At 46.1% G+C, this 27,570-nt stretch overlaps 1 protein-coding gene across 1 annotated transcript in view; it reads left to right on the top strand.

Moving 5' to 3' along the window:
• IGSF21 (immunoglobin superfamily member 21) overlaps positions 1 to 27,570 on the top strand; it is a 251,962-nt gene that overhangs the window by 126,828 nt on the left and 97,564 nt on the right. Inside the window, exon 3 of the mRNA XM_067472731.1 lies at positions 22,842 to 22,963. Within this exon, the coding sequence (XP_067328832.1) occupies positions 22,842 to 22,963 (122 nt within the window). The remainder of the gene's footprint in view (positions 1 to 22,841; positions 22,964 to 27,570) is intronic.

The raw sequence follows: 27,570 nt of genomic DNA, 5'->3' as shown, positions 1-27,570 counted from the left end.
TTTCTCTTCTTTCCCTCTTTCTCTCCCTCCTTCTCTCCTTCCTTCTCTACCCTTCTTTCTCTGTGCACCAAGTTTGGCCTTTATTGGTCTTTGTTTGGGGGCTGCAGTGGTCTGTGGGAACTGAAGGCTTGGAAAGTACTACAAATCCCATCATCCATTGTCCATCCTCCCCCAAACCTCACCATTACGTAAAGGGGGTCATGGAGTTTATGTGTGCCAAGTTTGGTATTCATCAGTCATTGGATGTGGTTCGCAGCGATCTCGGGAATTGAGTGAAGGTACTTCAAGTCCCATCATCCATGGTCCACCCTCCTCCAAACAGCAGTAGGATGTAGAGTGGGTCATGGGGGCTCTGTGTGCCAAATTTGGTCTTTATCCATCTTTGTTGGGGGCCACAGTAGTCTGCGGGAACCGAAGGGTTTGAAAGTACTACAAATCCCATCATCCATTGTCCATCCTCTCCATAATCTCACCAGGATGTAGAAGGGGTCATGGGGGTTATGCGTGCCAAGTTTGGTCCAGGTCCATCGCCCGTGCTGCTCACTGTGGCCAATCAGAAAGCTGCCACATACACCACCCTCCGCCCTACGTCCGCCCTCCACATACAAACATTGACTTTTGTTATATATATAGATGTGCAAGATGATCAGGGCATCAATCGGCAGAAGTTTCAGAGAGAATCACATATCAACGGGGGTTTTTTTGGGGGGGCGGGGGGTTTAAAAGTTGAGACAAAACCCAAAAAGCGACAACAGCAATCCCCTTGAATGCCTGCCTGTCTTTATGACACATGAATTTTTGCACATCCCTAATGGGATCAGCTTTGCAAAACAAGCCACTTGACTATGGCTCTCCTTGCTTGGATCCAAACAACTACCGTCCGGTCAGCCTCACGTCGATACCAGGCAAGATTCTGGAAAAGATTGTTAAGGAAGTGGTCTGCAAACACTTAGAAACAAATGCGGTCATCGCTAAAAGTCAACATGGATTTATCAAAAACAAGTCATGCCAGACTCATCTGATCTCTTTTTTCGATAGAGTTCCAAGCTGGGTAGATGCGGGGAATGCCGTGGATGGAGCGTACCTGGATTTCAGGAAGGCCTTCGACAAGGTCCCCCATGACCTTCTGGCAAGGAAACTAGTCCAATGTGGGCTAGGCAAAACTACGGTGAGGTGGATCTGGAATTGGTTAAATGGACGAACCCAGAGGATGATTTTCCCCAATGCTTCTTCTTCATCCTGGAAAGAAGTGACGAGTGGAGTGCCATCCGCAGGGCTCCATCCTGGGCCCGGTCCTGCTCAGGATCTTTATTAATGACTTAGATGAAGGCATGATCATCAAGTTTGCAGACAACACCAAATTGGGAGGGAGACCCAACACTCCAGAGGACAGAATTCAAAACGATCTTGACAGATTAGAGAGATGATGGGCCAAAACTAACAAAATGAAGTTCAACAGTGACAAATGCAAGATACTCCACTTTGGCAGAAAAAACGAAATGCAAAGATATAGAATGGGGGATGCCTGGCTCGAGAGCAGTACGTGTGAAAAAGATCTTGGAGTCCTCGTGGACAGCAAGTTAAACATGAGCCAGGAATGTGATGGGGCGGCAAAAAAAGCCAATGGGATTTTGGCCTGCATTAATAGGAGCATAGTGTTTAGATCTAGGGAAGTAATGCTACCCCTCTATTCTGCTCTGGTTAGACCACACCTGGAATATTGTGTCCAATTCTAACTGTGCTAAAACACAAAAGAGACATACACAAGAAGTGGAAACAGGGAGAAATCACCAAAGAAGAATTCAAACAAACACACCTGGAATATTGTGTCCAATTCTGGGCACCACAATTCAAGAGAGATATTGACAAGCTGGAATGAGCCCAGAGGAGGGCGACTAAAAGGGTCTGGAGAACAAGCCCTATGAGGAGTGGCTTAAGGAGCAGGGCATGTTTAGCCTGAAGAAGAGAAGGCTGAGAGGGGATATGATAGCCATGTATAAATATGTGAGAGGAAGCCACAGGGAGGAGGAGGGAGCAAGCTTGTTTTCTGCTTCCTTGGAGACTAGGACGCGGAACAATGGCTTCAAATTACAAGAGAGGAGATTCCATCTGAACACGAGAAAGAACTTCCTGACTGTGAGAGCCATTCAGCAGTGGAACTCTCTGCCCCGGAGGGAGTGTGGTGGAGGCTCCTTCTTTGGAAGCTTTTAAACAGAGGCTGGATGGCCATCTGTCAGGGGTGATTTGAATGCAATATTCCTGCTTCTTGGCAGAATGGGGTTGGACTAGATGGCCCATGAGGTCTCTTCCAACTCTTTGATTCTAGGATTCTATGATTCTATGATCCTGGCCTGAAAACCCAAAGCTGGAAGATCAAAGCGCCCACCCTCCTCTTCCTCCTCCCCGACACCTTCGCCATCACCTCGCTGCCTTTATCTTGCTCTTTAAATGCGCCCCGCGTTGTCCCTCCGAGCTGAAATTTCTCTCCCGGATCTTTTTTTATATATATTTTTATGACGAGAGAGAGAGAGAGAGAGAGAGAGAGAGGAGAAAAGGAGGGAGAGATTGAGAGAGAAAGAAGGGAAGGGGAGAGAGGGAGGGGAGCTGTCAGTAAAACTGTCTCCTTAAATTTATTTGCCTAAGCCAAGGTTTTATGACAAAGAAAATACACACTCCGCACATACACAAGATCAAAAAAAAAGAAGAAGAAAAGACCTGGGGAGAGAATGATCCCGGCCGTAAATCTATCGCACTTTGGAGAGATGTTTTCAAGGGCATGTTCCATTTCGGAGGATGTCTTTATTATGTTGATTCTCAAAAGCTCCATCAATTGAGATCTATTTGATGGGAAAGCTAGTTGTGTTTGTTGTAAGACTAACCACGGATTGCTCCGGATCCAGATTTATCCAAAAGCTTCTCCAAGGTCTCCATAATCACCTTCACGTCTCCACTACGGAGTGTAAGGTGCAACAAAGCGGGCCTTGTTCCATCAGTGGAGATCTTCTTGATAGGAAAGCTATGATGTTCTAGACAAGATTAACTATGGATTATCCAGATTCAGTACCTGAAGCATCTCCAAATGGCAATCTTCCTTGGAAGATAGGAGCACCTTCCATGCCAGGTCTCCATGATCACTTTCATGTCTCAACTCCAAATGGTCATCATTCTTGGAGACTGGAGGACCTTCCATGCCAAGTCTCTTTCATGTCTCAACTCCAAATGGTCATCATCCTTGGAGACTGGAGGACCTTCCATGCCAAGTCTCTTTCATGTCTCAACTCCAACAATCATTATTCTTAGAGACTGGAGGACCTTCCAAGCCAGGTCTCCATGATCACCTTCATGTCTCAACTCCAGACAATTGTCATCCAAGGAGACTGGAGGGATTATCCAGATTCAGTAACAGAAGCATCTCCAAATGGTCATCATCCTTGGAGACTGGAGGACCTTCCATGCCAAGTCTCTTTCATGTCTCAACTCCAACAATCATTATTCTTAGAGACTGGAGGACCTTCCAAGCCAGGTCTCCATGATCACCTTCATGTCTCAACTCCAGACAATTGTCATCCAAGGAGACTGGAGGGATTATCCAGATTCAGTACCAGAAGCATCTCCAAATGGTCAGCATCCTTGGAGACAGGAGGACCTTCCATGCCAGGTCTCCATGATCACCTCCATGGCTCGACTCCAAATGGTCATCATCCTTGGAAGATAGGAGCACCTTCCATGCCAAGTCTCCATGATCACTTTCATGTCTCAACTCCAAATGGTCATCATCCTTGGAGACTGGAGGACCTTCCATGCCAAGTCTCTTTCATGTCTCAACTCCAAATGGTCATCATCCTTGGAGACTGGAGGACCTTCCATGCCAAGTCTTTTTCATGTCTCAACTCCAAATGGTCATCATCCTTGGAGACTGGAGGACCTTCCATGCCAAGTCTTTTTCATGTCTCAACTCCAAATGGTCATCATCCTTGGCGACTGGAGGACTTTCCATGCCATGTCTCTTTCATGTCTCAACTCCAAATGGTCATCATCCTTGGAGACTGGAGGACCTTCCATGCCAAGTCTCTTTCATGTCTCAATTCCAAATGGTCATCATCCTTGGAGACTGGAGGGCCTTCCATGCCAAATCTCTTTCATGTCTCAACTCCAAATGGTCATCATCCTTGGAGACTGGAAGACCTTCCATGCCAAGTCTCTTTCATGTCTCAACTCCAAATGGCCATCATCCTTGGAGACTGGAGGGCCTTCCATGCCAAGTCTCTTTCATGTCTCAACTACAAATGGTCATCATCCTTGGAAACTGGAGGACCTTCCATGCCAAGTCTCTTTCATGTCTCAACTCCAAATGGCCATCATCCTTGGAGACTGGAGGGCCTTCCATGCCAAGTCTCTTTCATGTCTCAATTCCAAATGGTCATCATCCTTGGAGACTGGAGGACCTTCCATGCCAAGTCTCTTTCATGTCTCAACTCCAAATGGCCATCATCCTTGGATACTGGAGGACCTTCCATGCCAAGTCTCTTTCATGTCTCAACTCCAAATGGCCATCATCCTTGGATACTGGAGGACCTTCCATGCCAAGTCTCTTTCATGTCTCAACTCCAAATGGTCATCATCCTTGGAGACTGGAGGACCTTCCATGCCAAGTCTCTTTCATGTCTCAACTACAAATGGCCATCATCCTTGGAGACTGGAGGACCTTCCATGCCATCTCCATGATCACTTTCCTGTTTCAACTCCAACAATCATTATTCTTGGAGACTGGAGGACCTTCTAAGCCAAGTCTCCATGATCACTTTCATGTCTCAACTCCAACAATCATTATTCTTGGAGACTGGAGGACCTTCCAAGTCAGGTCTCCATGATCACCTTCATGTCTCAACTCCAAACAATTGTCTTCCAAGGAGACTGGAGGGCCTTCCAAGCCAGGTCTCCATGATCACCTTCATGTCTCCACTATAGAGTGTGAGATACACAAAGCAGGCCTTATTCCATCAATTGAGAGCTACTTGTTAGGAAAACTAGGATGTTCTTGGCAAGATTAACTATGGATTCAGTACCAGAAGCATCTCCAAATGGTCAGCATCCTTGGAGACAGGAGGACCTTCCAAGCCTGGTCTCCATGTTCACCTCTATGGCTTAACTCCAAATGGTCATCATCCTTGGAGACTGGAGGACCTTCCAAGCCAGGTCTCCATGATCACCTTCATGTCTCAACTCCAGACAATTGTCATCCAAGGAGACTGGAGGGATTATCCAGATTCAGTAACAGAAGCATCTCCAAATGGTCATCATCCTTCGAGACTGGAGGACCTTCCATGCCAAGTCTCTTTCATGTCTCAACTCCAACAATCATTATTCTTAGAGACTGGAGGACCTTCCAAGCCAGGTCTCCATGATCACCTTCATGTCTCAACTCCAGACAATTGTCATCCAAGGAGACTGGAGGGATTATCCAGATTCAGTACCAGAAGCATCTCCAAATGGTCAGCATCCTTGGAGACAGGAGGACCTTCCATGCCAGGTCTCCATGATCACCTCCATGGCTCGACTCCAAATGGTCATCATCCTTGGAAGATAGGAGCACCTTCCATGCCAAGTCTCCATGATCACTTTCATGTCTCAACTCCAAATGGTCATCATCCTTGGAGACTGGAGGACCTTCCATGCCAAGTCTCTTTCATGTCTCAACTCCAAATGGTCATCATCCTTGGAGACTGGAGGACCTTCCATGCCAAGTCTTTTTCATGTCTCAACTCCAAATGGTCATCATCCTTGGAGACTGGAGGACCTTCCATGCCAAGTCTTTTTCATGTCTCAACTCCAAATGGTCATCATCCTTGGCGACTGGAGGACTTTCCATGCCATGTCTCTTTCATGTCTCAACTCCAAATGGTCATCATCCTTGGAGACTGGAGGACCTTCCATGCCAAGTCTCTTTCATGTCTCAATTCCAAATGGTCATCATCCTTGGAGACTGGAGGGCCTTCCATGCCAAATCTCTTTCATGTCTCAACTCCAAATGGTCATCATCCTTGGAGACTGGAAGACCTTCCATGCCAAGTCTCTTTCATGTCTCAACTCCAAATGGCCATCATCCTTGGAGACTGGAGGGCCTTCCATGCCAAGTCTCTTTCATGTCTCAACTACAAATGGTCATCATCCTTGGAAACTGGAGGACCTTCCATGCCAAGTCTCTTTCATGTCTCAACTCCAAATGGCCATCATCCTTGGAGACTGGAGGGCCTTCCATGCCAAGTCTCTTTCATGTCTCAATTCCAAATGGTCATCATCCTTGGAGACTGGAGGACCTTCCATGCCAAGTCTCTTTCATGTCTCAACTCCAAATGGCCATCATCCTTGGATACTGGAGGACCTTCCATGCCAAGTCTCTTTCATGTCTCAACTCCAAATGGCCATCATCCTTGGATACTGGAGGACCTTCCATGCCAAGTCTCTTTCATGTCTCAACTCCAAATGGTCATCATCCTTGGAGACTGGAGGACCTTCCATGCCAAGTCTCTTTCATGTCTCAACTACAAATGGCCATCATCCTTGGAGACTGGAGGACCTTCCATGCCATCTCCATGATCACTTTCCTGTTTCAACTCCAACAATCATTATTCTTGGAGACTGGAGGACCTTCTAAGCCAAGTCTCCATGATCACTTTCATGTCTCAACTCCAACAATCATTATTCTTGGAGACTGGAGGACCTTCCAAGTCAGGTCTCCATGATCACCTTCATGTCTCAACTCCAAACAATTGTCTTCCAAGGAGACTGGAGGGCCTTCCAAGCCAGGTCTCCATGATCACCTTCATGTCTCCACTATAGAGTGTGAGATACACAAAGCAGGCCTTATTCCATCAATTGAGAGCTACTTGTTAGGAAAACTAGGATGTTCTTGGCAAGATTAACTATGGATTCAGTACCAGAAGCATCTCCAAATGGTCAGCATCCTTGGAGACAGGAGGACCTTCCAAGCCTGGTCTCCATGTTCACCTCTATGGCTTAACTCCAAATGGTCATCATCCTTGGAGACAGGAGGACCTTCCAAGCCAGGTCTCCATGATCACCTCCATGGTTCGACTCCAAATGGTCATCATCCTTGGAGACTGGAGGAACTTCCAAGGCAGGTCTCCATAATCACCTCCATGTCTCAACTCCAAACAGCTATCATCCTTGGAGACTGGAGGACCTTCCAAGCCAGGTCTCCATGATCACCTCCATGGCTCGACTCCAAATGGTCATCATCCTTGGAGACTGGAGGACCTTCCAAGCCATGACTTCATGAATATCTTCATCTCTCGATTCCAAATGGTCATCACCCTTGGAGACTGGAGGAACTCCCAAGGCAGGTTTCCATAATCACCTCCATGTCTCAACTCCAAATAGCCATCACCCTTGGAGACTGGAGGACTTTCCAAGCCAGGTCTCCATGATCACCTCCATGGCTCGACTCCAAATGGTCATCATCCTTGGAGACTGGAGGACCTTCCAAGCCATGACTTCATGAATATCTTCATGTGTCGATTCCAAATGGTCATCATCCTTGGAGACTGGAGGACCTTCCATGACAGGTTTCCCTGATCACCTTCATGTCTCGACTTAATGTAGGGTCTTATTCCATCAATAGAGGTCAATTTCCTTGGAAAGCTATGTTTTTGTGGTGTTGTTTTTTCCCCCAAGAGTGACCACGGATTGTTGAAGGCTTTTCTATTGCATATAATGGGACTTGAGCACCCATGGATTGGGATGAGGAGTCCTATTGGTAAGTGATAGGTTCACTCCATGGTCTTGAGAGCTCTCTCCAAGCTGTTGAACCCTATATCTCCAAATATAAGTGTACGCACTTTGGAGAATGCCTCCCAAAAATCGTTGGACAAGCCAACACATTGTAGACAGCTTGGGGAAAATAGAGTACGCACAAATGCGCCATTGTCATCATCATCTGAAATAACGTGAGGTGTTAAGATGATAAAGAACTAGGAAGAACGAGAAGGAATAGCGAGATGTGCAAATTGAGATTCAGCAAAGCGTTCGTGTTGAGAGGTGTTTGGGAAGCAATCCCCAACGGAACGAGGAAAGATCCGAATAGCACAATTACGCCAAAACGTCTCACGTTATCCGACGAGACTTGGCCAATCCTTAGATCCTTAAATCGACTCTGGATTTCCCATAACTATCATTATACCGAGTTGACTGTGAAACAGAGATAACAACCAACAAGTGACACTCTGTGATGTTTGTTGTTATCTCCGTTTCACAGCCAGCCAGCTACGACCGATTGTAGTTTTGGACCGCTGATAATTCAGAGTCTGTTTAGATGAACCGAAGGTCTGACTCGCCAAAAGGCGCTTCGATGTGGTCCATAGAATCATAGAATCATAGAATCAAAGAGTTGGAAGAGACCTCATGGGCCATCCAGTCCAACCCCCTGCCAAGAAGCAGGAATATTGCATTCAAATCACCCCTGACAAATGGCCATCCAGCCTCTGCTTAAAAGCTTCCAAAGAAGGAGCCTCCACCACACTCCGGGGCAGAGAGTTCCACTGCTGAACGGCTCTCACAGTCAGGAAGTTCTTCCTAATGTTCAGATGGAATCTCCTCTCTTGTAGTTTGAAGACATTGTTCCATTGCGTCGTAGTCTCCAAGGAAGCAGAGAACAAGCTTGCTCCCTCCTCCCTGTGGCTTCCTCTCACATATTTATACATGGCTATCATATCTCCTCTCAGCCTTCTCTTCTTCAGGCTAAACATGCCCAGTTCCCTAAGCCGCTCCTCATAGGGCTTGTTCTCCAGACCCTTGATCATTTGAGTCGCCCTCCTCTGGACACATTCCAGCTTGTCAAGATCTCTCTTGAATTGTGGTGCCCAGAATTGGACACAATATTCCAGGTGTGTTAGTTTGAATTCTTCTTTGGTGATTTCTCCCTTTTTCCACTTCTTGTGTATGTCTCTTTTGTGTTTTAGCACAGTTAGAATTGGACACAATATTCCAGGTGTGGTCTAACCAAAGCAGAATAGAGGGGTAGCATTACTTCCTTAGATCTAGACACTATGCTCCTATTGATGCAGGCCAAAATCCCATTGGCTTTTTTTGCCACCACATCACATTCCTGGCTCATGTTTAACTTGTTGTCCACGAGGACTCCAGGATCTTTTTCACACGTACTGCTCTCGAGCCAGGCATCGTCCCCCATTCTGTATCTTTGCCTTTCATTTTTTCTGCCAAAGTGGAGTATCTTGCATTTGTCCCTGTTGAACTTCATTTTGTTAATTTTGGCCAATCATCTCTCTAATCTGTCAAGATCGTTTTGAATTCTGCTCCTGTCCTCTGGACTATTGGCTATCCCTCCCAATTTGGTGTCATCTGCAAACTTGATGATCATGCCTTCTAGCCCTTCATCTAAGTCATTAATAAAGATGTTGAACAGGACCGGGCCCAGGACGGAACCCTGCGGCACTCCACTTGTCACTTCTTTCCAAGATGAAGAGGAAGCATTAGTGAGCACTCTCTGTGTTTGTCCACTTAACCAATTCCAGATCCACCTCACCGTAGTTTTGCCTAGCCCACATTGGACTAGCTCGGCCTCTCGACAATGAAAGAAGCAATCATGATTTCGGGGAGGAAATGCACACAAAACGCACGCCGTTATGGCTTCCCTCGCCTTTCGAGAGCTTCATTCGCAGCTGGGGGAAAACAAATCACTGCCTGGCTTTTGCGGCCTCTTTGGAAATGGGAAAGCGAGCCAAGCAAACATAACAGAGCAGACCTAGAAACACTCCAAAGCCCCCCTCCGTCGGTCAACTACAATTTCCGTCCTCCTCTCCTTCCCCGTGTTCTACAAAACCAATTACAGCTCGAAAATAGCTGTAATAAACTTGATATCCCACTTACGGTCGGATCCCGCCGCCGCCGTGTAAAAGGGGAAAAACAACTCTCAGTGGGTTCGCCAGGGTTGTTTAAATTGTATGTTTCAGACCCACATCCCTCTCCCCGAATATTTCCCAAGAAGCGGATGATATTGACGGCTGGTTAGAAAATAGGAATCGTCAGCATTTTCATCCGTACCGCAAGCAATTTGGGTTGTTGTTTCAATCCAAGGTCACCCAATGGGGGAAATGGGAGACTTGGGCCTGTCCTAAGGTTAGGCTCTGAGGTTGAGACCTCCCCAAAATGAGCCATCTCCAAAGTTGGATCCAATAAAGCCCCCATAGAATTGAGTATTAGTATGCATCTGTGCTAAGATGAAGTTATGTGGTTGTGTGTCAGAAAGACAGACAAGAGAGAGGGAAGGATATCATTGCGTATTATTATTGTCCAATAGGATGTATCTGTCTGTCTATCTATCTATCTATTTATCTATCTGTCGATCGATCTATCGTTCTATCTACGCATGTATCTTTATCTATTTATCTATCATCTGTCCATCCGCCTGTATATCCATCTCTCTTTCCATCTATCGATCTATCCATCCTCTGTCTGTTTGTCAGGCTTTCTGTCTATCTATCTATCTATCTATCTATCTATCTATCTATCTATCTATCTATCCTCTTTCCATTTGTCTATCTATCTATCTTTTTCTATGATCTATTTATCCATCATCCATCCGTCTGTTCATCCATCCATCTCTTTCTATGAGCTATCTATCTATCCTCTGTTCATTTGTCTATCCATCCATCTCTTTCTATGAGCTACCTATCTATCAATCATCTATCTATCTATCTATCGATCTATCTGTCTATCTATCTATCTATCTATCTATCTATCTATCTATCTATCCATCGTTTGTCTGTCAGGCTATCTATCTGTCTGTCTGTCTGTCTGTCTATCTATCTATACTCTTTCCATTTCTCTATCCATCTATCTCTTTCTATGATCTATCTATTTATCCGTCATCCATCCGTCTGTTCATCCATCCATCCATCTCTTTCTACGAGCTACCTATCCATCTATCAGTCTATCTTTCTATCTATCTATCTATCTATCTATCTATCTATCTATCTATCTATCTATCTATCTATCATCTGTCCATCTGTCCATGCGTCTGTCCATCCATCTCACTCTTTCCATGATCTATCTATCTCTCTCTCTATCATCTATCTATCTATCTATCTATCTATCTATCTATCTATCTATCTATCTATCTATTGTCTGTCTGTCAAGCTATGTATGTATGTATCTATCTATCCTATCTATCTATCTATCTATCTATCTATCTATCTATCTATCCTCTTCCCATTTGTCTATCCATCTATCTCTTTCTATGATCTATCTATTTATCCATCATCCATCCATCTGTTCATCCATCTCTTTCTATGAGTGATCTATCTATCGAGCGATCCTCAGTCCGTTTGTCTATCCATCCATCTCTTTCTATGAGCTATCTATCCATGTATCATCCATCCATCCATCCATCTATCTATCTATCTATCTATCTATCTATCTATCTATCTATTAGGCTTGGGAGGTTTCGTTCGTTAATTTCGTAATTCATTATTAATTCGTATTTAAATTAGCTTATGATCCAATATTGAGCCATGCAGGAATAGTGTGAGGAGTAATTAAGATTCGAAACAATTTTTCCAATTTATTTCATAATTATTTCATAATTATTTTGAAATCATTTCGTAATTATTTCATAATTATTTCGTAATTATTTTTGCGTGTCTAGCGCAAGTTGTATAGTTGTTTGTTTTATCACACCAACAGTCAACAACAGAGGGAGAGGGAAGCTTGAGAAGTTCCCCCTGGCCCATTTGGAGGTTTTTTAGCATATTGAGCAATCTCGTCCGCCATTAACGAATCGATTCGTAATTTTACGAAATTTTGTAAATTTTGAAATTTTTTAAAGGAAAATTTTGGAATTATTTTAAAAAACGAAACGCAAGGGCCCCCTAAAAACGAAACGAGTTTAGAACCAATTTTTTCCGTGGTTGCCCAAGCCTACTATCTATCTATCTTTCTATCCATCCATCTATCTATCCATCCTCTCTGTTTGTCTATCCATCAATCTCTTTCTATAAGCTATCTATCTATCTATCTATCTATCTATCTATCATATCTATAGTATGCCTGTCCATTTGTCTGTCCATCCATCTACCTATTTCTAAGATCTGTCTTCTCGATCTGCCTATCTATCTGTCCATCTGTCCCTCTGTCTATCTCTCACCCCCCCCCCCTTTCTCTTTCTCTCCTGTCTATCATGTTTGTCTGTGTCTGTCTATCTATCACTTATCAATCTCTGTATCTATTTGTGATCCACCTTTCCTCTATCTATATCCGACCATCAATTCATCCATTTCTCAGTTTATCGTCTGTGATCTATCTATCTATCGATCTATTAATCAATCGATTGATCTATCAATCTATTAGATTGCCTTCTCCTGTGGTGGACCATCTATCTGTTTATCGTATGCCTGTCTAGCTGTTTCTGTGATCTATCAATTATTTATTTATTTATTTATTTATTTACTGCATTTGTTGACCGCCGTTCTCAGCCCTAGGGCGACTCACGGCGGTGTACAACATATAAAAACAGTTTACAATGAAGCAATAACACAACAGCATATCAACATAACAATCAGCAATACAACAATAATATAATTACACGAAATCATCCGCGCCGTCTCATCGTAGAATCATAAACCAATCTCGTAATCCATATTCCATTCCAGTTGTCATTGCCAATTGTTTAGCACTTAGTTAAACGCCTTCTCAAATAACCATGTCTTTAGGCTCTTGCGGAATGACATAAGGGAGGGTGCCTGTCTGATGTCTACAGGGAGGGTGTTCCACAGCCAGGGGGCCACCACCGAGAAGGCCCTATCTCTCGTCCCCGCCAGACGTGCCTGTGAGGCAGGCGGGATCGAGAGAAGGGCCTCCCCGGACGATCTCAAGGCCCTCGTGGGCTCATAGGCCGAGATGCGGTCAGCAAGGTATTTTGGGCCGGAACCGTTTAGGGCTTTGTAGGCCAACACCAGCACCTTAAATTGGGCCCGGTAGCAGATCGGCAGCCAGTGGAGCTGGGACAGCAAGGGCGTTGTGTGCTCCCTGCGTCCCGCTCCTGTTAGTAACATGGCTGCCGCGCGCTGGACTAGCTGAAGCTTCCGGGCCGTCTTCAAGGGCAGCTCCACGTAGAGAGCGTTGCAGTAGTCAAGGCGGGATGTGACCAGAGCGTGTACCACCGTGGCCAAGTCAGACTTCCCGAGGTACGGGCGCAGCTGGCGGAATGACATAAGGGAGGGCGCCTGTCTGATGTCTACAGGGAGGGTGTTCCACAGCCGGGGGGCCACCACCGAGAAGGCCCTATCTCTCGTCCCCGCCAGACGTGCCTGTGAGGCAGGCGGGATCGAGAGAAGGGCCTCCCCGGACGATCTCAAGGCCCTCGTGGGCTCGTAGGCCGAGATGCGGTCAGCAAGGTATTTTGGGCCGGAACCGTTTAGGGCTTTGTAGGCCAACACCAGCACCTTAAATTGGGCCCGGTAGCAGATCGGCAGCCAGTGGAGCTGGGACAGCAAGGGCGTTGTGTGCTCCCTGCGTCCCGCTCCTGTTAGTAACATGGCTGCCGCGCGCTGGACTAGCTGAAGCTTCCGGGCCATCTTCAAGGGCAGCCCCACGTAGAGAGCATTGCAGTAGTCAAGGCGGGATGTGACCAGAGCGTGTACCACCGTGGCCAAGTCAGACTTCCCGAGGTATGGGCGCAGCTGGCGGAATGACATAAGGGAGGGCGCCTGTCTGATGTCTACAGGGAGGGTGTTCCACAGCCGGGGGGCCACCACCGAGAAGGCCCTATCTCTCGTCCCCGCCAGACGTGCCTGTGAGGCAGGCGGGATCGAGAGAAGGGCCTCCCCGGACGATCTCAAGGCCCTCGTGGGCTCGTAGGCCGAGATGCGGTCAGCAAGGTATTTTGGGCCGGAACCGTTTAGGGCTTTGTAGGCCAACACCAGCACCTTAAATTGGGCCCGGTAGCAGATCGGCAGCCAGTGGAGCTGGGACAGCAAGGGCGTTGTGTGCTCCCTGCGTCCCGCTCCTGTTAGTAACATGGCTGCCGCGCGCTGGACTAGCTGAAGCTTCCGGGCCGTCTTCAAGGGCAGCTCCACGTAGAGAGCGTTGCAGTAGTCAAGGCGGGATGTGACCAGAGCGTGTACCACCGTGGCCAAGTCAGACTTCCCGAGGTACGGGCGCAGCTGGCGGAATGACATAAGGGAGGGCGCCTGTCTGATGTCTACAGGGAGGGTGTTCCACAGCCGGGGGGCCACCACCGAGAAGGCCCTATCTCTCGTCCCCGCCAGACGTGCCTGTGAGGCAGGCGGGATCGAGAGAAGGGCCTCCCCGGACGATTTATTTATTTATTTATTTATTTATTTATTTGGGGTTCTTATACCCCGCCCTTCTCACCCCGAAGGGGACTCAGGGCGGCTTACAGCAGCAAGGCACAATTTGATGCCTGTATCATAAAACAAGTGTACACAAAATTACATCAAATCAATTAACAACAATTCATACATAAATTCATACATTAATCCCATAAAACCAATAAAATCAATAAAAACCCCATACAAACCCAATTTCTCCTTTTACATGGTCAGCGTTTGCTCATTCATAGTTCTAGTTTCCTGTTCCCCTTTATCCGTCCTGCTGGTCTTACTCGCCTGAATGTCTGCTTTAATTGCTGGAGTGCCCAAAGGCCTGGTCCCACAACCATGTCTTCACCCTCCTCCTAAAGGCGAGGAGGGATGATGCTGCCCTGATTTCCCCGGGGAGTGAGTTCCACAGGTGAGGAGCCACCACTGAGAAAGCCCTGCTCCTCGTCCCCACCAGCCTCACTTGTGAGAGTGGTGGGGTCGAGAGCAGTGGAGCTGGCATAACAGGGGGGTGGTATGCTCCCTGTATGACGCTCCCTGTATGACGATCTCAAGGCCCTCGTGGGCTCATAGGCCGAGATGCGGTCAGCAAGGTATTTTGGGCCGGAACCGTTTAGGGCTTTGTAGGCCAACACCAGCACCTTAAATTGGGCCCGGTAGCAGATCGGCAGCCAGTGGAGCTGGGACAGCAAGGGCGTTGTGTGCTCCCTGTGTCCCGCTCCTGTTAGTAACATGGCTGCCGCGCGCTGGACTAGCTGAAGCTTCCGGGCCGTCTTCAAGGGCAGCCCCACGTAGAGAGCGTTGCAGTAGTCAAGGCGGGATGTGACCAGAGCGTGTACCACCGTGGCCAAGTCAGACTTTCCGACGCACGAGCCTGAGCTGTGCAAATGCTCCCCTGGTCACCGCTGAAACCCGGGGATCCAGGCTCAACAATGAATCCAGGATCACACCCAAGCTGCGAACCTGCGCCTTCAAGGGGAGTGCGACCCCATCCAGCACAGGCTGTAACCCTATGCCCTGTTCGGCCTTGCGACTGACCAGGAGTACCTCTGTCTTGTCTGGATTTAATTCTATTGATCTATTTCTATTACCTGTCTATCAGTTTGTGGTGAAAGATGGAGAATCCTTGCATCCGTTCAATTTTGCACGCTGGTCCATGACATCCTCGGATTCCGCGGCACGTGTTGCCTCCTTATTGGCGATGGTGACCTCCTTGGTGTTGGAGAACGCAGGCTGGAAAACCGTGGTGGGATCAACCTCCTTGAGAGATCTGAAGCCTTTGGCGCGCATCTAAGACGCTAAAAGCCCCGTTCTGATCTTCAGAGCTCGGCGGTGGCCCGGTCCGATTCCCTTGTCTTCCTTCAGGCCTTCGGCAATCTTTTCGCTCCGCATTCATCTCCTCGCTGCGGGTCTTTGAATGGAGGCTGCGGATCAAAGCGGATTGCTCCCGTTCCTCGATATCTATTTTCCGTCTCCAAAAAATTGCGAGGGAGAGAAATCCCTCAATTCCTCCTTGGGGATAATGCGCTCTCTTTCCCCCCCTCTCAACTTATTTTTGTACTAATTTATTTTTAAACATGCCCTAACTGCAAGGAAGGGGAAGGAAGAGCCTGGGAAGGGCAGAAAGGAGAAATGGGGAAAAGGAAGAGAGAATCCAATGAAGCGACCTTTTTCAGGCATGATTTTGATGCGTAATTTAAGATAAGATACTTGGAGGAATGAGGCCAACCACATGCATCCTGGACCCCTGCCCATCCTGGCTTCTAAAGGAGGCCAGAAGGGGATTGGCTGAGTGGGTTAAGGTGGTGGTTAATGCTTCCCTTCGGGAAGGCAAGTTTCCAGCGAGCTTAAAACAAGCTATAATAAAACCGCTGTTGAAGAAACCATCACTGGACCCCACTAAATTCGACAACTATCGGCCAGTTTCCAATCTCCCCTTCTTGGGCAAAGTCTTGGAACGTGTGGTGGCCTCACAACTCCAGGCATTCTTGGTAGACACGGATTATCTAGACCCGGCACAGTCTGGCTTTAGGCCGGGACATGGTACCGAGACAGCCTTGGTCGCCTTAGTGGATGATCTGCGCCGGGAGCTCGACAGGGGGAGTGTGTCCCTGTTGGTGCTGCTCGACCTCTCAGCGGCCTTCGATACCGTCGACCACGGTATCCTTCTGGGACGCCTCGCGGGGATGGGTCTTGGAGGTACTGTTTTGCAGTGGCTCCGGTCATTCCTGGAGGGTCGATCTCAGAAGGTGTTGTTGGGGGACACCTGTTCAACCCCACAACCATTGTCTTGTGGGGTTCCTCAGGGCTCAATATTGTCTCCCATGTTGTTTAACATCTACATGAAGCCGCTGGGGGAGATCATCCGGAGTTTCGGGGTACGGTGTCATCTGTACGCGGATGATGTCCAACTCTGTCACTCCTTTCCACCTGCTACTAAGGAGGCTGTCCAGGTCCTGAACTGGTGCCTGGCCGCTGTGACGGTCTGGATGAGGGCGAACAAATTGAAATTGAATCCAGACAAGACAGAGGTACTCCTGGTCAGTTGCAAGGCCGAACAGGGCATAGGGTTACAGCCTGTGTTGGATGGGGCCACACTCCCCCTGAAGATGCAGGTTCGCAGCTTGGGAGTGATCCTGGACTCATCGCTGAGCCTGGAACCCCAGGTTTCGGCGGTGACCAGGGGAGCATTTGCACAGCTAAAGCTTGTGTGCCAGCTGCGCCCATACCTTGGGAAGTCTGACTTGGCCACGGTAGTCCACGCTCTGGTTAAATCCCGTTTAGACTACTGCAACGCTCTCTACGTGGGGTTGCCTTTGAAGACAGCTCGGAAGCTCCAACTAGTCCAACGCTCGGCAGCCATGATTTTAACAGGAGCGGAGCGCAGGGAGCATACAACCCCCCTGTTGCGCCAACTCCACTGGCTACCGATCTGCTACCGGGCTGAATTCAAAGTGCTGGCGTTGGCCTTTAAAGCCCTAAACGGTTCCGGCCCAAGCTACCTATCTGACCGCATCTCTGCCTATGAACCCACCAGGAGTTTGAGATCTTCCGGGGAGACCCTGCTCTCGATCCTGCCTGCTTCTCAAGCTCGGCTGGCGGGGACGAGAGATAGGGCCTTTTCTGTGGTGGCCCCCCGGCTTTGGAACACCCTCCCCATAGAGGTACGATCAGCCCCTTCGCTGATGGTGTTTCGGAAAAGATTGAAGACATGGATGTTTAAACAAGCATTCGGTTAATCCGTTGTAACGAATTGTGATGACTAAGGATTGGTTATACACGGACGATGAATTTTGGATTACGATTCCAGTTATGAGATGCATAGGATTGTTATTGGTGGCCCAATAATTTGTACTGTATATGTGTTTTATGCTTTTAACTGAATATTGTTTTTTAAATGTTGTAAACCGCAATGAGTCGCCGATTTAGGCTGAGATATTAGCGGTATACAAGTGCATTAATAAATAATAATAAATAATAATTTTGCTTATCAACCAAGAAAAAGCGAGGCCAGAATATGGAAAGATTACATATTGAACTTTAAGTAGATATTTGTTTGCTATCGTCTATTTTTTGGTTGAAATAGCCTGCCTCAGGGGAGCAAGCTCCCTCCATCAATGTTTAGCATTGACACGACTGATCACCGACTGCCAGAAGGAACAGAGAGTTTCATCTATGCTGACGATCACATCATCACCACTCAAGCAAAGAGCTTTGAAATGGTTGAGCAGAAGCTCTCCAAAGTTTGAGGTGCTCTTACTACCTATTACAGGGAAAACCAGCTTGCACCATCAAAATTCAACATTTACTCAAACTGTCAGAAGGGACAGAGAGTTTCATCTATGCTGATGATCATGCCATCCCCACTCAAGCAAAGAACTTTGAAATGGTTGAACAGAAGCTCTCCAAAGCTTGAGGTGTTCTAACTGCCGATTACAGGGAAAACCAGCTTGCACTATCAAAATTCAACATTTACTCAAACTGTCAGAAGGGTCAGAGAGTTTCATCTATGCTGACGATCACATCATCACCACTCAAGCAAAGAGCTTTGAAATGGTTGAGCAGAAGCTCTCCAAAGTTTGAGGTGCTCTTACTACCTATTACAGGGAAAACCAGCTTGCACCATCAAAATTCAACATTTACTCAAACTGTCAGAAGGGACAGAGAGTTTCATCTATGCTGATGATCATGCCATCCCCACTCAAGCAAAGAACTTTGAAATGGTTGAACAGAAGCTCTCCAAAGCTTGAGGTGTTCTAACTGCCGATTACAGGGAAAACCAGCTTGCACTATCAAAATTCAACATTTACTCAAACTGTCAGAAGGGTCAGAGAGTTTCATCTATGCTGACGATCACATCATCACCACTCAAGCAAAGAGCTTTGAAATGGTTGAGCAGAAGCTCTCTGGAGCTTGAGGTGTTCTTACTGCCTATTACAGGGGAAACCAGCTTGCACGATCAACATTTACGCAAACTGCCAGAAGGGACAGAGAGTTTCATCTATGCTGATGATCATGTCATCACCGCTCAAGCAGAAAGCTTTGACATAGTTGAACAGAAGCTCTCGGAAGCTTGAGGTGTTCTTACTGCCTATTACAGGGGAAACCAGCTTGCACCATCAACATTTACCCAAACTGCCAGAAGGGACAGTTTCATCTATGCTGATGATCATGCCATCACCACTCAAGCAAAGAGCTTTGAAATGGTTGAACAGAAGCTCTCCAAAGCTTGAGGTGCTCTAACTGCCTATTACAGGGAAAACCAGCTTGCTCCATCAAAGTTCAACGTTTACTCAAACTGCCAGAAGGGACAGAGAGTTTCATCTATGCTGATGATCACATCATCACCACTCAAGCAAAGAGCTTTGAAATGGTTGAGCAGAACCTCTCTGGAGCTTGAGGTGTTCTTACTGCCTATTACAGCGAAAACCAGCTTGCACCATCAAAGTTCAACGTTTACTCAAACTGCCAGAAAGGACAGAGAGTTTCATCTATGCTGATGATCATGTCATCACCGTTCAAGCAGAGAGCTTTGAAATGGTTGAACAGAAGCTCTCTGGAGCTTGAGGTGTTCTTACTGCCTATTACAGGGAAAACCAGCTTGCTCCATCAAAGTTCAACATTTACCCAAACTGCCAGAAGGGACAGAGATTTTCATCTACGCTGATGATCATGCCATCACCACTCAAGCAAAGAGCTTTGAAATGGTTGAACAGGAACTCTCCAAAGCTTGAGGTGCTCTAACAGCCTATTACTGCCTATTACAGGGAAAACTAACTTGCACCATCAATGTTTGACATTTACAGAAATGATCAAAAGGGACAGAGAGTTTCATCTACACTGATGATCATGTCATCACCGCTCAAGCAGAGAGCTTTGACATAGTTGAATAGAAGCTCTCTGAAGCTCGAGGTGCTCTTATTGCCTATTACAGGGGAAACCAGCTTGATCCATCAATGTTTAACATTTACAGAAATGATTAGCCACTGCCAAATGGGACAGAGAGTTTCATCTATGCTGACGATTGTGCCATCACCACCCAAGGAGGGAGCTTTGAAATGGTTGAACAGGAGGTCTCCAAAGCTTGAGGTGCTCTTACTGCCTATTACAGGGGAAACCAGCTTGCTCCATCGATGTTTAACATCTACACAAATAACAGAGAGTTTCCCTATGCTGACGATCATGCCATCACCGCTTAAGCAGAGAGCTTTGAAATAATTGAACAGAAGCTCTCTGAAGCTTTATGTGCTCTTACTGCCTGTTACAGGGAAAACCAGCTTGCACCATCAAAGATCAACATTTACTCAAACTGCCAGAAGGGACAGAGAGTTTCATCTACGCTGACGACCATGCCATCATCGCTCAAGCAGAGAGCTCTGAAATGGTTGAACAGGAGCTCTCCAAAGCTTGAGATGCTCTTACTACTTATTACAGGGAAAACCAACTTGCTCATTCAGTGTTTAACATTTACACAAATGATCAGCCCCTGCCAGAAGGGACAGAGATTAATCTATGCTGATGATCCTGCCATCACCGCTCAAGCAGAGAGCTTTGAAATGGTTGAACATATGCTCTCAAAAGCTTTAGGTGCCCCTACTGCCTATTACAGGGAAAACCAGCTTGCTCCATCAATGTTTAACATCTACACAAATAACAGAGAGTTTCCTCTATGCTGACGATCGTGCCATCACCACCCAAGCAGAGAGCTTTGACATAGTTAAACAGAAGCTCTCTGAAGCTTGAGGTGTTCTTACTGCCTACTTCAGGGAAAACCAGCTTGCTCCATCAATGTTTAACATCTACACAAATAACAGAGAGTTTCCCATACGCTGATGATCATGCCATCACCGCTCAAGCAGGGAGCTTTGAAAGCTGTTCTCATCCAAACTCACAGTGGAGACTTTAATCTTGATATGTTACTTAGGTAATATGTACATTATGTAATATGTAATATTCACATCAGGATCCCCTGATCTCCTATTGGTATATACTGAGATATACTCATGATAGATATCAGCAACAAGAATCATGGCAAGAGAGAGTGCACATGCTTGTGACTCTTCTTTTTATACCCATTGCTTCTCGTCATCAAACAGGGACAACAGGAAGTGATATAATCCTCGTCATGCCTGTCACATGGTTATGATTCAACTTCTTTATCCTGTCCCTCCAGTTCCGCATCACCACCTACTTAACCGTTCAGTAGATGTGTGTGACCACATATCCATTAGAACTGTATTTTTCCAACCCGTAATGCACAATTGGGTTACAGTCAATGCATTTCTATCTAACAGTGCATTTATCTACCTAACAGAAATTCCCTTTGTTTTCTAGGGAAGCATGCCATGCAATTGTCCTACTAAGGTGTCCTTTCTAGGAATTTGCCAAGTCTTCCAATGCTATTCTAGAGTAACTTCAAATAGAAGCATACCATAGAATCGCCCGGAGGACCTAAATAATGCCTAGAGCCATGATGGCGAATCTATGAGGAGTGGGGTTGCGTGTGTGTGTGCGGCAGCGGGGGGAGTGATGGAGCGTGGGGTTGCGTGTGTGTGTGCGGCGGCGGGGGGGAGTGATGGAGCGTGGGGTTGCGCGTGTGTGCGGCGGTGGGGGGAGTGATGGAGCGTGGGGTTGTGTGTGTGCGTGCGGCGGGGTGTGTGTGTGTGCGGGAAGCGACGCGGCGGGGCTTGGAGTGGGCATGGCTTCCGCAAAAGGAACGTTGGCCGGAAGGCTGTGTGCGCGCGCCAGGGAACTTGCGGCTGGGCGCCAATGCGCATGCTCATTTGTTTTGCCGTTTTGTGAGTGTGCTGTTGTGTTGTTTTTCATTTTGAGTAGATATGTTTGTACCTTGTGGGTTGTGTTATGGGCATGGGAATTTTGGTTCAGTTTCGTTGGGATTTTTTTGAGTTTTGTTGTTTTGCCGTTTTGTGTGTTGTTGTGTTGTTTTTCATTTTGAGTAGATATGTTTGTACCTTGTGGGTTGTGTTATGGGCATGGGAATTTTGGTTCAGTTTCGTTGGGATTTTTTTGAGTTTTGTTGTTTTGCCGTTTTGTGTGTTGTTGTGTTGTTTTTCATTTTGAGTAGATATGTTTGTACCTTGTGGGTTGTGTTATGGGCATGGGAATTTTGGTTCAGTTTCGTTGGGATTTTTTTGAGTTTTGTTGTTTTGCCGTTTTGTGAGTGTGTTGTTGTGTTGTTTTTCATTTTGAGTAGATATGTTTGTACCTTGTGGGTTGTGTTATGGGCATGGGAATTTTGGTTCAGTTTCGTTGGGGGATTTTTGAGTTTTGTTGTTTTGCCATTTTGTGAGTGTGTTGTTGTGTTGTTTTTCATTTTGAGTAGATATGTTTGTACCTTGTGGGTTGTGTTATGGGCATGGGAATTTTGGTTACATTTCGTTGGGGGGTTTTAGAGTTTTGCTGTCCGGTTGAACCAACCTAACAGATTTATATATATAGATATATATGCCTTAAATGAAATGGTAAATTAAATATCAAATTATTATTATGCAATGTTACTTTATTGTTATTGCATTATTATTATTATTATTATTATTAGAAATACATTAAATAGCATATTAAATGCTAGAAGTACATTTAAATTAAATTAAAAATAAATAATATTTTGTTGGGTTTTTTAAATTATATTTTTATTAAACACTCCAAAAAGGATTATTATTTACATAAAGAGAGGTAGAACAACATGATAAGAGAGAAAGTGGGAATTACAATTATATATTTTTTGTTATTTAAACTAAATATTGCGAAATTATGGTTTTGTTTTTTTCTTGAAGTGACACACCACCTGAATTATGCTCCGTTTTTTGGCGAATTTTGACACACCACACTCAAAAGGTTGCCCATCACTGGTCTAGAGATAACATATTTGGTCAGATGATGGTAGGGAACAAGATTGTATGAAACCTGCGAGTTCTGATGCAACCTCTTCCATGTCTCCCTTCTCAGGTGACAGATGGTGGGACCATCAAGCAGAAGATCTTCACCTTCGACGCCATGTTCTCCACCAACCAGTCGCACATGGAGAATTACCGGAAACGGGAAGACCTGGTCTACCAGTCCACTGTACGGTGAGTCCCACCATGACTTTGGACCAAGGGTATAACACGTTGTTGTTGTGGGCCTTCAAGTCATCTCTGACTTATGGTGACCCTGTCACGGGTTGACCAAAATTGACCAATGGGTTTCTTGGACTGAGCAAGGAATCATAGAATCATAGAATCAAAGAGTTGGAAGAGACCTCATGGGCCATCCAGTCCAACCCCATTCTGCCAAGAAGCAGGAATATTGCATTCAAATCACCCCTGACAGATGGCCATCCAGCCTCTGCTTAAAAGCTTCCAAAGAAGGAGCCTCCACCACACTCCGGGGCAGAGAGTTCCACTGCTGAACGGCTCTCACAGTCAGGAAGTTCTTCCTCATGTTCAGATGGAATCTCCTCTCTTGTAGTTTGAAGCCATTGCTCCGCGTCCTAGTCTCCAAGGAAGCAGAAAACAAGCTTGCTCCCTCCTCCCTGTGGCTTCCTCTCACATATTTATACATGGCTATCATATCCCCTCTCAGCCTTCTCTTCTTCAGGCTAAACATGCCCAGTTCCCTAAGCTGCTCCTCATAGGGCTTGTTCTCCAGACCCTTGATCATTTTAGTCGCCCTCCTCTGGACACATTCCAGCTTGTCAATCCCCCTGAAGTCGCAGGTTCGCAGCTTGGGAGTGATCCTGGATTCATTTCTGAGCCTGGAACCCCAGGTCTCGGCGGTGGCCGGGAGAGCTTTTGCGCAATTAAAACTTGTGCACCAGTTGCGCCCGTACCTTGGGAAGTCTGATCTGGCCATGGTGGTCCACGCTCTTGTTACATCCCGAATAGACTACTGCAACGCACTCTATGTGGGGTTGCCCTTGAAGACTGTTCGGAAACTTCAACTAGTCCAGCGAGCAGCAGCCAGATTGCTCACTGGGGCGACATACAGGGAGCACACCACCCCCCTGCTATGCCAGCTCCACTGGCTGCCGGTTCAGTTCCGAGCACAATTCAAGGTGCTGGTCTTGATCTATAAAACCCTGTATGGTTCCGGTCCAGTGTATCTGTCCGAACGTATCTCCCGCTACGTCCCACCTCGGAGTTTGAGATCATCTGGGGAGGCCCTGCTCTCGACCCCACCACTCTCACAAGTGAGGCTGGTGGGGACGAGGAGCAGGGCTTTCTCAGTGGTGGCCCCTCACCTGTGGAACTCACTCCCGGGGGAAATCAGAGCATCACCATCCCTCCTCTCCTTCAGGAGGAAGGTGAAGACTTGGTTATGGGACCAGGCCTTTGGGCAACCAGGCAATTAAAGACCAGCAGGATTGACGAAATGGTATCAAAAGCAGATCTATGAGACAGCAAACACTGACAATGTAAGGGAGGAATTAGGTTTGTATTGATTTTATTGGAATAATGCATGAAGCTGTTGGTAACTGTGAATTTATTGTAATTTGTGATGATTGTTGTGATGCAGGCATCTAATCGTGCCTTTACTGTGTAAGCCGCCCTGGGTCCTCTTCGGGGTGAGAAGGGCGGGGTAAAAAAACCCCAAATAAATAATCCCTGCTCTACAGAGTTGTAAGCTGCCTCAACTCATTGCTTGTGATATGTCAAGGCCTGATTGCAGGTTTCTCTACTGCTTATTTGCATGCATCCAAGCGCTAATTGAATTGCCGCCGGACGGACGCCTTGCATTGCATTGACTCTTGACCCTTGCATTAGATACCTGCCAACTAGGGCTAACATTTCATGGATTTGATGAAGTCAGCTCCAGTCTATAAAAGCTCTGGTTGTAATACATTCGTTAGTCGTTCAAGGCTCTTCCCTGTTTAGCAATAGCTTGGTTTGTTCTGATTGGCTGGAATCAGTCTTGCATTCTTATCGGAAGCATTACCCTTGCTCTCCATAGGCTCAATTTCTCCTTAGCAACTAGAGCAAGGATACTATATTGATTGGCTCTATAGCACTGGGTTGTCATGATAGGATTCCTGATTGACTGGAATCAGTCTTACTTCCTACCAGTATCATTACCCTTGCTCTCGATAGGCTTTATTTTTCCTTAGCGACTGGAGCAAGGAGACTATATTGATTGGCAATAGTATACTAGTGTACCATAATAGGATCCCTGAATAATAGTGTACCATAATAGTGTACCATAATAGGATCCCTGAATGGCTGGAATCCGTCTGGCATCCTTACTGGAAGCATAACCCTTGCTCTCAATAGGCTTCATTTCTCCTTAGTGAAGGAGCAAGGAGACTATATTGATTGGCAACAGTGTACTAGGATTCCATAATAGGATCCCTGATGGGCTGGAATCTGTCTGGCATCCTTACTGGAAGCATAACCCTTGCTCTCAATAGGCTTCATTTCTCCTTAGTGAAGGAGCAAGGAGACTATATTGATTAGCAATAGTGTACTAGGATTCCATAATAGGATCCCTGATGGGCTGGAATCTGTCTGGCATCCTTACTGGAAGCATAACCCTTGCTCTCAATAGGCTTCATTTCTCCTTAGTGAAGGAGCAAGGAGACTATATTGATTGGCAACAGTGTACTAGGATTCCATAATAGGATCCCTGATTGGCTAGAATCAGTCTGGCATCCTTACTGGAAGCATAACCCTTGCTCTCAATAGGCTTCATTTCTCCTTAGTGAAGGAGCAAGGAGACTATATTGATTGGCAACAGTGTACTAGGATTCCATAATAGGATCCCTGATGGGCTGGAATCTGTCTGGCATCCTTACTGGAAGCATAACCCTTGCTCTCAATAGGCTTCATTTCTCCTTAGTGAAGGAGCAAGGAGACTATATTGATTGGCAATAGTGTACTAGGATTCCATAATAGGATCCCTGATTGGCTAGAATCAGTCTGGCATCCTTACTGGAAGCATTACCCTTGCTCTCAATAGGCTTCATTTCTCCTTAGTGAAGGAGCAAGGAAACTATATTGATTGGCAATAGTGTACTAGTATTCCATAATAGGATCCCTGATGGGCTGGAATCTGTCTGGCATCCTTACTGGAATCATTACCCTTGCTCTCAATAGCTTCATTTCTCCTTAGTGAAGGAGCAAGGAAACTATATTGATTGGCAACAGTGTACTACTATTCCATAATAGGATCCCTGATGGGCTGGAATCTGTCTGGCATCCTTACTGGAAGCATAACCCTTGCTCTCAATAGGCTTCATTTCTCCTTAGTGAAGGAGCAAGGAGACTATATTGATTGGCAATGTTGTACTGGGATGTCATAATAGGATCTGATCCCTGATTGGCTAGAATCAGTCGGGCATCCTTACTGGAAGCATTACTCTTGCTCTCAAAAGGCTTCATATCTCCTTAGCAACAGGAGCAAGGAGACTATATTGATTGGCAATATTGTCCTGGGATGTCATAATAGGATCACATCCTTGATTGGCTAGAATCAGTCTGGCATTACCCTTGCTCTTGATTGGCTTCATTTCTCCTTAGTGACTGGAGGAAGGAGACTATATTGATTGTGTTCTTACCAGTAACATTACCCTTGCTCTCTATAGGCTTCATTTTGCCTTAGCAACTGGAGCAAGGAGATTATATTGATTGGCAATATTGTACTGGGATACATAATAGGATAATAGGATCTCATCCCTGATTAGCTAGAATCAGTCTTGCATCCTTACTGGAAGCATTACCCTTGCTCTCGATAGGCTTTATTTCTCTTTAGCGACTGTAGCAGGGAGACTATATTGATTGTGTTCTTACCAGTGGCATTTCCCTTGCTCTCGATAGGCTTCATTTCTCCTTCGCAACTGGAGCAAGGAGACTATATTGATTGGCAATATTGTATTGGGATTCATAGTAGGATCTCAACCCTGATTGGCTAGAATCAGTCCTGAATCCTTACTGGAAGCATTACCCTTGCTCTCGATAGGCTTCATTGCTCCTTAGCGACTGGAAAAAGAAGACTATATTGATTGGCAATGTTGTACTGGGATGTCATGATAGGATCTCATCCCTGATTGGCTAGAATCAGTCTTGCATCCTTACTGGAGGCATTACCCTTGCTCTCAATAGGCTTCATTGCTCCTTAGCAACTGGAAAAAGAAGACTATATTGATTGGCAGTGTTGTACTGGGATGCCATGATAGGATCTCAACCCTGATTGGCTAGACCCAGTCTTGAATCCTTACTGGAAGCATTACCCTTGCTCTCGATAGGCTTCATTGCTCCTTAGCGACTGGAAAAAGAAGACTATATTGATTGGCAATGTTGTACTGGGATGTCATGATAGGATCTCAACCCTGATTGGCTAGAATCAGTCTTGAATCCTTACTGGAAGCATTACCCTTGCTCTCGATAGGCTTTTATTTCTCTTTAGCAACTGTAGCAAGGAGACTATATTGATTGTGTTCTTACCAGTAGCATTACCCTTGCTCTCGATAGGCTTCATTTCTCCTTAGCAACTGGAACAAGGAGACTATATTGACTGGTAGTATTGTTCTGGTATGTCATAATAGGATCCCATCCCTTAGCTAGAATCAGTCTTGCATCCCTACTGGAAGCATTACCCTTGCTCTCGATAGGCTTCATTGCTCTTTGTGACTGGAGAAAGGAGACTATATTGATTGTACTGGGAGGCAGTAACAGGATTTCTGATTGGCTAGAATCCATCTTGT

Source organism: Anolis sagrei, chromosome 13 (assembly GCF_037176765.1).
Source record: "Anolis sagrei isolate rAnoSag1 chromosome 13, rAnoSag1.mat, whole genome shotgun sequence".
NCBI classification, from domain to species: domain Eukaryota; kingdom Metazoa; phylum Chordata; class Lepidosauria; order Squamata; family Dactyloidae; genus Anolis; species Anolis sagrei.
This window is presented reverse-complemented; position numbering and strand designations above follow the sequence as displayed.